Source organism: Orbicella franksi, chromosome 10 (assembly GCF_964199315.1).
Source record: "Orbicella franksi chromosome 10, jaOrbFran1.1, whole genome shotgun sequence".
NCBI classification, from domain to species: domain Eukaryota; kingdom Metazoa; phylum Cnidaria; class Anthozoa; order Scleractinia; family Merulinidae; genus Orbicella; species Orbicella franksi.
Genome location: NC_138154.1, coordinates 17,697,651 through 17,710,631, shown reverse-complemented (window position 1 = coordinate 17,710,631; position 12,981 = coordinate 17,697,651). Strand labels below are relative to the sequence as shown.

The following is a 12,981-nucleotide window of genomic DNA, read 5'->3' as shown; positions in this document are numbered from 1 at the left end:
AAGGCTATCTCCGATTTTTTTTCTTAGGTTATTTTTTAGAACATTTTCAATTCTATATCCAATTTTTATGAGAACGCTATTACCTTTTTAAGCTTTTAAATTTTTTTAACATTTCAGCGTATCTTTTAAAGTAGTTAGTTTTTTTATAGATATATATATTATTTATACATGCTCTTTTTATTTTACGTTATACAGGGCCCCCGTTGATACCAGTCCTGCGACTGAAGGGGTCACCCTGTTTAAATATTGATTATTATTATTATTATTATTATTAAAAAAGCCGTGAGTGATTATTGAATTAGCGGGAGTGGAAAATTAGTTCGCTTCGCCACTGCTCGCGCGCTCACTTAATTTCTACCAAGAAAAAATGTGGACAAGCTAATTCACAGGGAACCCATACAAGCGGCCTGTCTGTTTGTATGTTCGAAATATAAAGAAATGTATGGGAATATTAAAGAGTCTTAATATTAATATCGTAAACTGATATCGAGTAGTGTCTTTGTTAAACCTCACTTGTTGTGTATTGTCGTTTCTGCGGCTCAAAATGGTGAATTTGAGCGATTTGGTGGGTTTTGCGTTAACTTGTACTACACGTTATAAGAAGGAGACAAGGGTGGAAAGCTCAGGCTGTCTCTCTTTCTTCTAACGTGTAGTATGTTGCGAATCCCAAGACTCAACAGGCCGTTCTTCGCAAACTTTACAAGTTTATTTTAAGATCACAAGGTTCGCTTTCCTCTCTCGCTCTGACTGTGTACTTGTACTAAAAAGACTCAACACACGGCACTCCTTAAAAACTTAGCGAAACCTAATTTGATTGGCTTACAATCTTTTCTAAACAGTTTCTTTGATCACGGAATATTACCTGACACGCAATCTTACATGTTTTGTCGATAAGATGAAACGCGTTTACAATCTGGTGCTAATTAACTGGTAATCATCGACTGAACTAATTGAGACTGTCAGGCACGTGCTTCCGATTTCTATTATTCCTAAATTCCCTGAATCACGCAACTTAAAAATAGGATAAACTGTCACACAATTAAATTGGAACTTTCACGACAAGTAACAGTCAAAGTAAAACTCGGCTAAATGGCTCTAAACCACCTCCAGGAACCCAGAGACATCAAAATAAAGCAATGCAAACATAAGGTAAGCCATTTTATTCAAATTATTTTCTACACGTAGCATTTAGAGTAATTAAGCATTCTCATACATTGTCTTATAAACGGCTAAAATTGTAACGCAATCGCCAACGGCATAATGTCACGTAGTAATCGTATTCAACGTCTGGGCCGCCTGTGTTATATTTCGAACTAGCCTCTTCCAGGCATTTAGTTAGTTGGGGCGCAGCGCGTGAAAAAATAAACAAAAGCGCGGTGAGATGAAGCGAAAGAACGCCTGTTGGCAAAGGTCCTTCCGCCTATTTATAGACCGCCTACAGGGACCCGTAACATGACCGCCGGCTTGTGGTTTTCAGTCGTCAACCTTAATTTGAAACATGTTCACGGAATATTTCAAACTTTGCCCCTCAAAAGCCAATGCTTAGAGACTTAAAAACGTATATTGCAATAGAAATGAGCTTTAACAAAGTGTAAACACCGCATGGCAAATCAGAGAGGTGTCAAACTCTACGAAGCGAAAGGTCAAGATAATAACAGAACGGCAAATGTACAGAGATCTACAGCTGTCACGAACCGTATTTACACTCTCGCACTTTCAGGTTCTTAACGGTTTCTTCGTCAATATCTATTGCCGTTGCTCAACTCAGATTTTGTTCAACTGTTCAACTTGGTCTTTCATTATGGCCACGAGAGCTAGACAAACCATCATGATCGTGGAGGCGGCGCCGTCTTTTCAATTCATCGAAGACATTCCTCGTGTACAGAGTTAAAAGATTAAACTCTTTCCAAAACCGGTGGAAAAAATTGCAAAGACATCTCCCATTGACCATATTTTTCATACAACCCTTCTGTTCTTCGCGAAGGTACTCCACTTGGGGAGAATCTTAATTTTTGTAGCGTGTTGTTTATCACAGATTTGTAACTTCAAAGGCCTCTGACCGCCGCCATATCGCATATCTCATCTGCGTAAGTAATGCTCAGGTGCTGACAAAATCTGTCAAAATTGACCAATCAGCGGCTATACCGGAACGACCTTTTGTTAAGTTTGCCCACAGGCGTTCTTTCGCTTCCTCTCGCCACGCTTTTTTTTTTTTTGCGCGCTGTTTTTCGCGCTACGCCCCAACTAACTGAACGCCTGGAAGAGGCTAATTTTGAACATACAAACAGACAGGCCGCTTGTATGGGCCCCTCTGGCTAATTGATCTAAAAGATGCGTCTTAGCGCCACGGTACGTGCCACTTCAAGAGGTCAATCATCTTCCTGATCTTTTGTTACGTCATCTTTTAAGTATAAACTCGTGATCATTTTTAAGCTGATCACACCGCCTTCAAGGACCATTCATCTAGGTCGTAGAAGAGATTGGACGAAGCATTGCCAGACAAGAAGACTTTTGACTCCGCAAAGCTACTATATGAAAAGTAAGTTTAAAATTGTCGGTGACCATAGACGTTTGTTTCCATGTTAGCTTTTCTTTTGGATGCTGTTCTCGTCCAAAGGCTTATTTCCGTGTGATCGCTGCGATCATTACAGGAACAGTTGAGCTATTCTTACTACTACTACCGGTTTCCGTTCAATCGCTTCCATATCCATACGATCGCAACGAATGGTTCTCGTTAGTGGACACTAGAGGTGTAAGTGATGGATGGCCACCTACGGGCGCTTTCCCAGCTACAAGAAATAACGCGCAAACTATAGCCTGCGTAGCAAGCGTTTCCGTGGGGTTTTGAAGCAAAGAAAGACCGAGGGACGGGATTTTCGGTGTTTTGTCTGCGCGGAAAATGGGGCGAGAGCCAAAAAAACAAAGAAGCGGGTGGGGGAGGGGAAGGAAGGAAACGCTTGCAGACAAACCCCTGGATTTTGAAAACCTCCGTTCGCCAGCGAACGGGGCTCGTGATTGGCTGAGCTAGTCCAATATTATTGACATCTGTCGATCAAAAGTATTTCAATACCGTTGAGTGCCAGACAAAAGGGGAAGACGCGTTCGAAGCTTGTTTACAAAACGCTTTAACTTTTCTCGCTGAACGCGGATTTAGTCGTCAGCTTCGACAGTACGGTAGAAATCCTGTAGTGCAATGGCGACGCTTTGGTTTTTTCGAAGCCTGCAGAAGCAAGCGCGACACAATTTTCAGCTGTTCCTTTAATTTTAACATCACTTTCTTGAATGCCACATGCGCCAAGGACAAGATACTGCAAGATAATAAACCACGGGACAGAAAATTCGCACTACTACGTAGGAAAACCTGGTGATTTCGTCTGGCTTGTTACAAAGCAACATGTTGTCGTAGGTACTCTGACATTTCATTAGAAGCATTTTTTAATGACAGCATTTAGAACCTCTGGGTACACTTCTGAATGATTTGTTATAGTGTTAGCTGCGGCATGCCAGTTTTTGTTACATATTTGCCTTACCAAAAATTTAGTCGTCTCGTCGCGGGGAATTCTTACGAGGACATTTTATAAACAACTTCGACTTGGAGGCCGTCTAGGGGAAGATTATCTTTATTCAGATACTGGTCAAGATATGTTTGAAGCCTCTCCTGCCCAAATTCCAAAGTTTTCCGAGAAGACTTTCCGTTGTTTGTTTCCTTCCTTCCTTCCCCTCCCCCTCCCCCCTCTTTTACTCGCTCCATTTTTCGCGTCGTAATTCTTTGCTCCCGCACCCCACAGAAACGCTTGCTACGCAGGCTACGCAAACTACGGTGATAAACATGACAAAAAAACGCATGTTTATTGGCATGTTTATCACCGCAGTTTGCGTGTTATTTCTTATCAAGCTACGATGGCCAAAGAAAAAGAGTATTTACAACTACAAGAAACCTTGGGAATCCCACGGCTATCTTTAAAAGGGGGAACGGGGAATCGGAGAATGGGAATGGGAAACGGAGAATGGGAATGGGAAACGGGGAACGGGGAACGGGGAACGGGGAAGTTTTAAAATGGGGAATCTCTAAGAGCGAGAATCTTTAAAATGGGGAATCTTTAAAAGCGGGAATCTTTAAAAGCGGGAATCTTTAAAACGGGGAATCTTTAAAAGCGGGAATCTTTAAAAGCGGGAATCTTTAAAAGCAGGAATCTTTAAAATGGGGAATTTTAAAAGCGGGAATCTTTAAAATGAGAAATCTTTACAAGCGGGAATCTTTAAAATAAGGAATCTTTAAAAGCGGGAATCTTTAAAAGCAGGAATCTTTAAAAGCAGGAATCTTTAAAATGGCGAATCTTTAAAAGCGGGAATCTTTAAAATGAGAAATCTTTAAAAGCAGGAATCTTTAAAATGAGGAATCTTTAAAAGCGGTAATCTTTAAAACGGGGAATCTTTAAAATGGGGAATATTTAATAGCGTTAATCTTTACCTAAAAGTGAACGAGAATCTCTCAGTTTCCCACCGGAAGCTAATTATTCTGTCACATGTATCAACTCAACAGGTACAGAAACAGTTGTGGAATTTATTCACTGTAATTATATTGCACGCTATTAAAGCACATCGGTTTAGCGGGATAGTGGAGCGGTTCAAATCTCGATTCTCACTCTTTGAGATCCGCTAGACCGACCAAAGAATCGAACCGCCTGGATTTATCTTAACTCCGGACTGTGACGTTTTTAAATTGCGTTTCACAGCGATGGCTATTTGTCGTAGCCTTATCATGTGCTAATGGAAGGACTTACGACTTAACGACAAATATATGGCAGGAAAAACACGTTTTTGGTTATTTAATCGATAAATCAACAGTCCCCTAAATCTGGTTCACATGACGTCGCCAAAATTCAAACTACAAAACTATTAATCATCCTGAGATTTTACATTCATGATGTATAAGTGCAGCTGGAAACTAATATTCATACAAATTTTCGCTCCAAGTGGGTTCTTGGTTTTGTGATAGACTTCGCTGGAATTTCTGAGCTTTTGGGTCTTCACAGAAAAAGTAGCCTTCCAATACAGGCGCCTATCATCGTTCGCGGCTGGGGGAACGTCCGCCGCAATCCCAGCTATCCTCTAGCAAACTATTAAAAACAAATATAAATAAATAAATATAATCAGAATCAACTAACACGTACTGTTGTCCTTGAAGTCTTACCGTCGCATTAAAATGCTGAACAGTTGACCGTTTTATTCACTGATTAATTAAAAAACTGCGGAGGTGTTGGAAGGCGACGATCCCGGGGGCGGGGCATTTCCCCTCTTTCTTCGTCCCCACCCCGGGGAATTTACACACTTATGCGTCCCACCCGGAGGAATTTGCCCATTTTTTTAAAAAAATGCTAATGCCCGGGTGTTAGCCCCGGGGGGGGGGGGGGATGGGCACTGCTGGAATTGACTGATGCATTAACAAGACAGAACCTTCGCGATCGTTGTGGATGAAGACATTAACCCTTTGAATACCAACTACGCATATAAGCGTAATTAATGGTCGTGCTCTTTGTACCACTTGTGACGTCATCAATTTAAATGTTATCAGATATTCTTGATAAGCAGATAGTAGTGCTAGGCTAGCCCTTTCCGCACAATGGTCAGGTTTAGATATCGACGACATTTCGACGTCACAAATCGAAAAACAACGTTATCAGTTTTGGTGCGAAAACGGTGGTAAAATGGTCCACAATGCCTATGATTGATCAAGGTCCATTTCTAGGCTTCGCCCGTAATTAACATCCAACTTTTCACTGCAGCCAGAAAGAACATACAATGCAAAAGGTAGCCAGTGTAATAGCGCCGAGAACAACAGAAAGGAAAGGGCCAACAAACGAAATTGAGAACGGTTAATGGCAAAAAAAAGAAAGGAAGTCCAAATTTCGGCTTATGCGCAAGCCCGGAATTGAAGTTTTGCTCAATTCTGTACCTAATCCTCGAAAAATCTCTCCTTTTAGTAAAAAAAAAAGCTTTTTTAGCAAAACTTAGGCTTATTTAGCGTCATGGCAGCTTAAAAACCTGGCTAAACGGTTAAAAACGGTATTTTTTGGCGAAAGTTTGGTATTCAAAAGGTTAATTCTTGCAAACACGCGCGTTGACCCGGCCAAGTAGGTCAAGTGGTACCACTCTCCACCACCCGAGTGGAAACCATCAGCGCCTGATAAGCACGTGATTGCTAAGTTGCCATTGGTCCCTTTTGTAATTATCAATTTGACGCGTTTGACAGCTGGCGTCTGCATGTAAGTGAGGTTCAAGTTCAAGGTAACCAAAGGTTTTTCTTTGTCGCCGCTTCGCTACTCGTGTTCTCCGCTTCGCGAAAAGAAGAAAAATCAAGAAAAACCTGTGGGACCAGGGTAGTAGTGGAACAGCATTACAGGACAGTTTGAGGAATGTACGAAAGAATTGCTGCCTGGAGTGGAGATAGAAAGCAATAGTGACAAGAAGACCAAGACATACCCTCAGAATAGTTGAAGATAAGATTTTGTAAACGTTGCAGTTGTGGGCCGTTAGTGGGAGAGAAGCGTTGCGTGACGACCCTAATAACGGCTGCGAAGGAAACTATGATAAACCAGGCAGTCTGGAGGATGGGCCGGTTTTCAACTGCCCACCACAAAAGGCGTTTAAGGTCAAACACTCTGATTGGCTCAGTAAGCGCAGCTTATGCTTGTCAGTAAAATCAAATCAATAAAATTGAGAAGGCATCACCACGAAAATCACAAATCACAATATACCTTGGCAATAAGACAAACGGCCAGAAAAATACTGAGTATAAACCAGCGAGTCTTGATATCATTAAAAATTAGTGAATACAAAGATAACAAGCTCTATCTGCTTTTTACACAATGTTTTTTTTGTTGTAGTTGTTTTTTGATTGTTTAATAAGACGTCAAAACTGGAACAAATCTCTGCGAAGCCGTTATGTCGCAATTTCATTCAGAAAACTGGAGAAGGAAAGCTCGCGTCAAAGTCGGCAGTGGCTTTAATACAAAGCAGTCAGGCAACATGATTGGTCCACGCACGTTATAAAGGATATGCGATTTGACAATGCAATCCGGGAAGCAATATCACCTCCCTATAGAAGCATAGAAATAGCGTTTTTCTTCTTTTTTTTTCTTCTTGTGTGTGCATTTGTGCTCAAGTTTTCTTGCTGACCTGTATTTTATTTCTATTTAATGCTGATGTTAACTGGCTCCTTGGCTCCGCTAGCCCCTATGGTTATTCCAGGCAGCTAGTACTCTAATTTTTACTTTTAATAATTTTATTGAAATTGTAATTTTTTCTCTAGCAAGAGTGAGTACAAATAAAGATTGATTGATTGATTGATTGATTGATTGATTGATTGATTGATTGATTGATTGATTGATTACCTATTGTTCTGGATTTTATCCATGGCTTTATCACAATGACATCTACGCTTCATATGGAATAAAATAATTATATCCTTAGTTAACGCGTACTCATAATTGTTTTCCTCTTGCAGATGAATCCCACGTTTTTCCTCCTCGTTTTCTCGACTGTTGTGCAGTGGACTACTACTTATGCACGCTGCAGCCATGACCCTGAAACTGTAAGCAACTCTATTAAGGTCTCGAAACCATTAAACAGCCAGATCTCACAGCACCATCGTCACTAATATTCAAGTGCAAATAGTTTTAGGACTTGCTAGCACTCCCTTTTCCCTTAAAACCACAAAACCTGCCTCGTTTCCAGCCCCCTTCATACAGCGCGCGGCACGGCGCTAGGTGAGAGCGCAAGTTACCATGGGTAAGGAGAAAGCGAGGAAGGAAGAGGGTTTTTCCCAGTCGTCTTCTCCTCTCACCCCTTACCATCTTCCCTTACTCCCCAACCTCGCGCTTCTCTCTTCGCGCCGTGCTGCTCGGTGTATGAAGACGACTGAGGACAAATTTTTCTTTCAAAACATTTTCTATAACTCAGCAATAATTCGAAGTCCACATGAAGGGAATACTACATCTGATCATTTGTTTTATGCGCGAATGAGAAAGACCTCGACTAAAACGAATCTACTTCAATCGCAAACGTCAGAGTGCATCACAAAAACTCCCTCGAAAATCCACGCGTAGGTGACACGACTTTCGAGACGTACAATTTCCTTTGTAAAAAGAACGAGTATGTACTATATTCGATGGAAATTACTTAAGCCACTGAGTGAACATTATTTTCAGATTTACAGGAGCTGTCAAGAAATTCAAGATTACGCACCTGGAGCAGTGAGTGACGTGTATGAAATCCATCCGTTGCCAAACGCCGAACCCATTGAGGTGTACTGTGAAATAGCAATAAAAGGTGGCGGCTTTACCTTTCTTCCTCGCAGTCTCACAAGAAGACCAGATGCTCAGCAGATTGTCAACGTGCTCTTCAAAGACAAGAAAAACGTCTTGCTCAAGTTGCAGAAAAAAGTCGATCGCAGCGAGTATTATACTCTGATCCAGCCCCTTTCGTCTTTCGCCAACACTGATTTTGGAATTTTGATCAACAGATTCACAAGTTACACCCAACCACAGAACAACTTCATGAAAGAGTACATCTTCTTTGGGATCATTCCGGCATCAGCCGCACGAAATAAAAACTCCCAAGGCTTCAAATCCAACGGTCACCCTATCAAGTTTAAAAACTGTGACTCGAATCCCAACAGCCTGTTTACGTTCCTGCCGAACCATGATCTTCAAACTCCAAGCGATTACAGTAGCTCAAACCTGCGTTATGAAAAAGATGGTGTCGCAGTGGACTGGCGTTCTAAGGCCATTCCGATCACAAACCCTGATCGCATGATGCCAAACAAGTTCTTCTTCTTGACAGAGCTCCATTTTGGAGGTTGCGGTTGTTACACCTCTAGTGACCGCTGGAACAAGTACGGCTACCACGCGACTGCCATTGGAATCCGTTAGGGGCTTATAACCTTGCCCCAACTCTCCCCGCTCGACAGTAAATGCGATAGTGTAAATGTGGTCGATAATTTTTTGCTTTTGAAACTAGTGTTAAGATTTTTTTAGCGTTTAGATAACAAAGACCTCTGCTTATTTGAATTTCTTGTAAACATGAATCTTTACAGATGATCTATGAGCATGACTATATGTTTCCATTAGTGTTTGTTGTAAGCCAAAAAAAGCGGGTGCAAACGAAGTGATAATAAAGTTGATGAAAAGTTATATACGTCTTGCCTACCTAAGATAGTTTAACAGATGGAATATAAACGACAAAACAAAGAAATTATTAAAAAGCTATTGCGGGCAGATTATGAAAAATGTTATCCATAGATCTACACTCACGCCTAGACATGAATCCACTCCTATTTCTTGTGAAAGATGGCCTTGATTTTGATTCCAATTTTTTAAAGAGAAATTGGGTATGTATTGCACTAAATTAAACGGAAAACGTATTACAAACCAAAGAAATTGGAATAGCTTACAAACTGAATGGATAAGTGATACGTTGGAAAACGGGCATATAGATAGGCGACGTTCGATATAACAATATTGTAACATGGCTCCAAGGCTTTCGGGTCAAAATTGTAATTTTTTTAAGTATCTTTTCTCTCCCAATTCCCGAAAGAGACTTGGATACAAATAAAACACCACCAAATATAGAAGCTTGTCCTGAAAGCCTCGAAGCCATGTTAGAATATTGATTTATAACATAACTAAAGCAAAGCGCGCGCTCTGATTGGTTAATTCGTCGTCTATTATTTGCAAATGGGTGTACACTGCTGACGTGTGTGCTAATGTGATGTAGCTCAATAAAATAGAGGATATTACATGCCTGCGCGTGGATACGAATTTTATCTTCGAGTGTTCAACTCGATATCTCACGAGTGAGCTGCGCTCACTCGTGAGATATCGAGTTGAACACGAGAAGATAAAATTCGTATCCACAAGCGGGCATGTAATATTCTGTTTATCACATAAACATACTAATGACGACGTTTTTGACGATTTTCCGAAGATTTCCGACCACTTTCCGAAGATTTCCGAAGATTTTCCAAAGTTGTTCCGAAGGGCAGACGAACGCTTCCGACTATTTTCCGAACATTTCCGAACACTTTCCGAAGATGACCGAAGAAGATACGAGGATGTTTCGATCATACATCGACAAATTTAACTGCAGTTAAAGGAACAAAAGAAAAATGTTATCAAAAAGGAATAATATCTTTACTGTGTGAAAGATAGAAATAGTATCTTCACTGCGCGCGATGAAGACATGATTTTTTAGTAAAAGAAAAAATCCTGGTATTTCACTGGTGTTTATATAATACTATACGTTATATGCCGGCTGGGAGGTCTGTATAGTGAAAAACTGTGACCAAGGTCTTGAAAGTTTCAACCCCGAGTTCACAGTTTTTCACTATACGAACTGACCCTAAATCGGCAAATAACATGTTTATTTTTTTCCCGCTGTAACTTGGTTTTACAGATTACAAATAGATTTGCTTACGCAACTTTGTCATTGAATCGGCTTGCGCGCCGTCTACTAACGATTTGTAAAATATCTTTGAATCGAGCGAGTAACTCAGAAAGTAGACAAAGAAAGATGTATTAAAGAACATATTTTTCGAACTACTTTATTTTAGTTGAATTTATCAGTTAAGTTCTCCAAAATTGTTTTTGCGGTGTGAAATTTCGTGCGAAGTTCGGAGTTTTACTACAAAAACAATTTCAGTCAGTCGTTGCTATTAAAATCACTTGAAATCAGACTTTTCTACCGTAAATTGAGAAAGCGAGGAAAGTCGTTAAGTGTATTCCACAGAAATTGTCCTAAATACAGCAACGATCAGACAGATAAACTCGACTGAAATTGACTCAAATTTTACGGCGAGAGAAACACAGGATTACGCGCCATTACAGCGCTAAGCTACAAACAACCAAGCAAACTCTCGCAACTTCAAAACACTCAATTGAATTTACTTACAGTGACTTTCCTTGCCATTTTAAAGTGAACAGAGATAATTTTGCGTTGACTTATCGTCGATGGAAGTGTAAAAAGGCAAAAGATTGACGATTACCGCTAACTTTTAGGAGCGAAATTTAGGATCAGCGGGGAAAAAATCCGGCCCGTCGGCCGTATCGTAAAAAGCCGTGGACTAGTCAGGAGCGCGTGATTAGCCAATCAAATTCGAGTATTTAGGATTCCGGCCTGCTCAGATGCTTGGGAAAAAAATGAAAGGACTTCTTTTATTCCAACTGAATGTGTCAATGTTACGTTATAAAACAAATGGTAAACGCCACAGCTGTACGCTATTGAGTTATGGATGCACTTGAGAGATTTGCTAAGAACTCAAGAAGCTAGAGTCGTACTCGGCTATCGCCTCGTGCGACTCTTACGCTTCTTTCGTGCTTAGCAACCTCTCGCGTGCATCCATGAATCAAAGTGTACGCTATGGTGTTTACCATTTGTTAAATATCGAACGTTGCCTAATGCACATGAATAATCTACTCGACCTAACAGCGAGGCATGTGCGGTCTTGATTGACACTAGTCTTTTTTAAGCAATAGAAATCGTAATACTATCACGCACACCGTCTCACGAGTCACCTTGGAGTTTCACGTGTCTTTCGAACACTGTTTATCCACCGGCCTTTGATCTTTTTCTTTGTAAAGAATAATAATCATGTTTATGTTTTGTGAAGGCCGTGTCCGCAGAATACAAGCACGTATAGTTAACTTTCTTCCAACTTGCATGTACATCGGCGGCTATATAATGTTTCCGATGTTCGTCCTCCCATCTTTTATTCGTTTTTTTTCTTTTCTTTTCTTTTTTTTTTTTTTTTTTTTTTGCTTCGAAACAAGACGCAAGACGGCTATGGGGCGAAATTATGGCTTTCGTCTCTAGCCGTTTCGAAAAGCCCCTCTCGAGGACATCGTATTTCTCGAAGGTATTAAACTCAAAACACGAAATATGCCGTTTAACTCTTTCATAGATGACCAAACAGTTCTTCAATATCGGCAATATTATTTTCACACGCCTCATATATAAGGTCAATGGGGAAGGTTTTTTCTCACAAACATTTGAAAACTGTTTCTTCGGATCAGAAATCAAATTGCTGCACACGCGCAAAAAGGTGTCAATTGACCCTTAAGTTAATTAAAACGCGAAATATTTACATTTCATCTATTGCAAGGAAACGACAACTGTACAGTTTTGTCGGTATCGTTTTCCACAGACCAGTTAAAACCATACACGTAGACCTTGTGGATCTATTACACTTCAACTTAAAATGAACCATTATTTAAATTCTAAGAAGTTTTTTTTCACGCCTGCTTTCTGTTATTAACATTTTAAAGCCTTTGTTTGGCGAGAATGAAACGGTGAATACACCAGTATTGTTTCCAGGTTCATTTATTTTATCGCAGCAGTTTAATACCCAAACGAACTGATCCGACAAATAGGCGTCTTAAAGACAAAAGTTGATTACATTTGGCTCACCAAATTCTGTAATAGAACTCGGGATTAAAGAAAAATACGTCAGCGTTTATATTTTGGAGGCAAATTATTTCAAAATTAGGTTAAAGAAGAGGCGTCATTTTGACGTCTTGTATTCTTAACGTGTTTAATCTCAAAATGCCTAAAATATGCACGCGACAGCTTCCTACAAGATCGAAAGAGATTGTGCTAGCAGGGTATGCCCACATTATCACTTAAAAATGTTTAGCGCAGGCGGCGACCGGGAATTTCTTATTATTTTATGTTAGAAGAAGCCGCTACCACAAGAATAACGTAAAGAGTCATTTGTGTGTTTAACTTCTGTAGCTGAAAACCAGCTGCCTTCTGAAAGCTTTGTCAGTCCCCAGACTTTTTGTACTCATTTGAATAAAGGAAATTTTTTCAGCTGGAGAGCAAGGCAGAAGAACACTATACTGAAATAGGTTCATCAAATTAAGCACATCATAAACCTCTGAATTCTGTTTCTAAGATAATTCGCGAAGAAATACGTTGTGCATT

The 12,981-nt window shown here is 40.3% G+C and overlaps 1 protein-coding gene across 1 annotated transcript; it reads left to right on the top strand.

The window, feature by feature from the left end:
• The first annotated feature begins 521 nt into the window (after nt 1-521).
• Nucleotides 522-10,318, top strand: LOC145501844 (uncharacterized). Its single transcript, XM_081481229.1, has 3 exons — nt 522-2,539; nt 7,508-7,594; nt 8,211-10,318. Exons 2-3 carry the CDS (start codon nt 7,508-7,510, stop codon nt 8,931-8,933), a joined length of 810 nt encoding a protein of 269 aa, XP_081337355.1. The 5' UTR covers nt 522-2,539; the 3' UTR covers nt 8,934-10,318.
• The last annotated feature ends 2,663 nt before the right edge of the window (nt 10,319-12,981 follow it).

Coding starts and splice junctions, on each gene's coding strand:
- LOC145501844 (XM_081481229.1), top strand. CDS start 7,508: ATGAATCCCACGTTTTTCCTCCTCGTTTTCTCGACTGTTGTGCAGTGG. Junction 7,595..8,210: donor GCAGCCATGACCCTGAAACT/GTAAGCAACTCT, acceptor CATTATTTTCAG/ATTTACAGGAGCTGTCAAGA.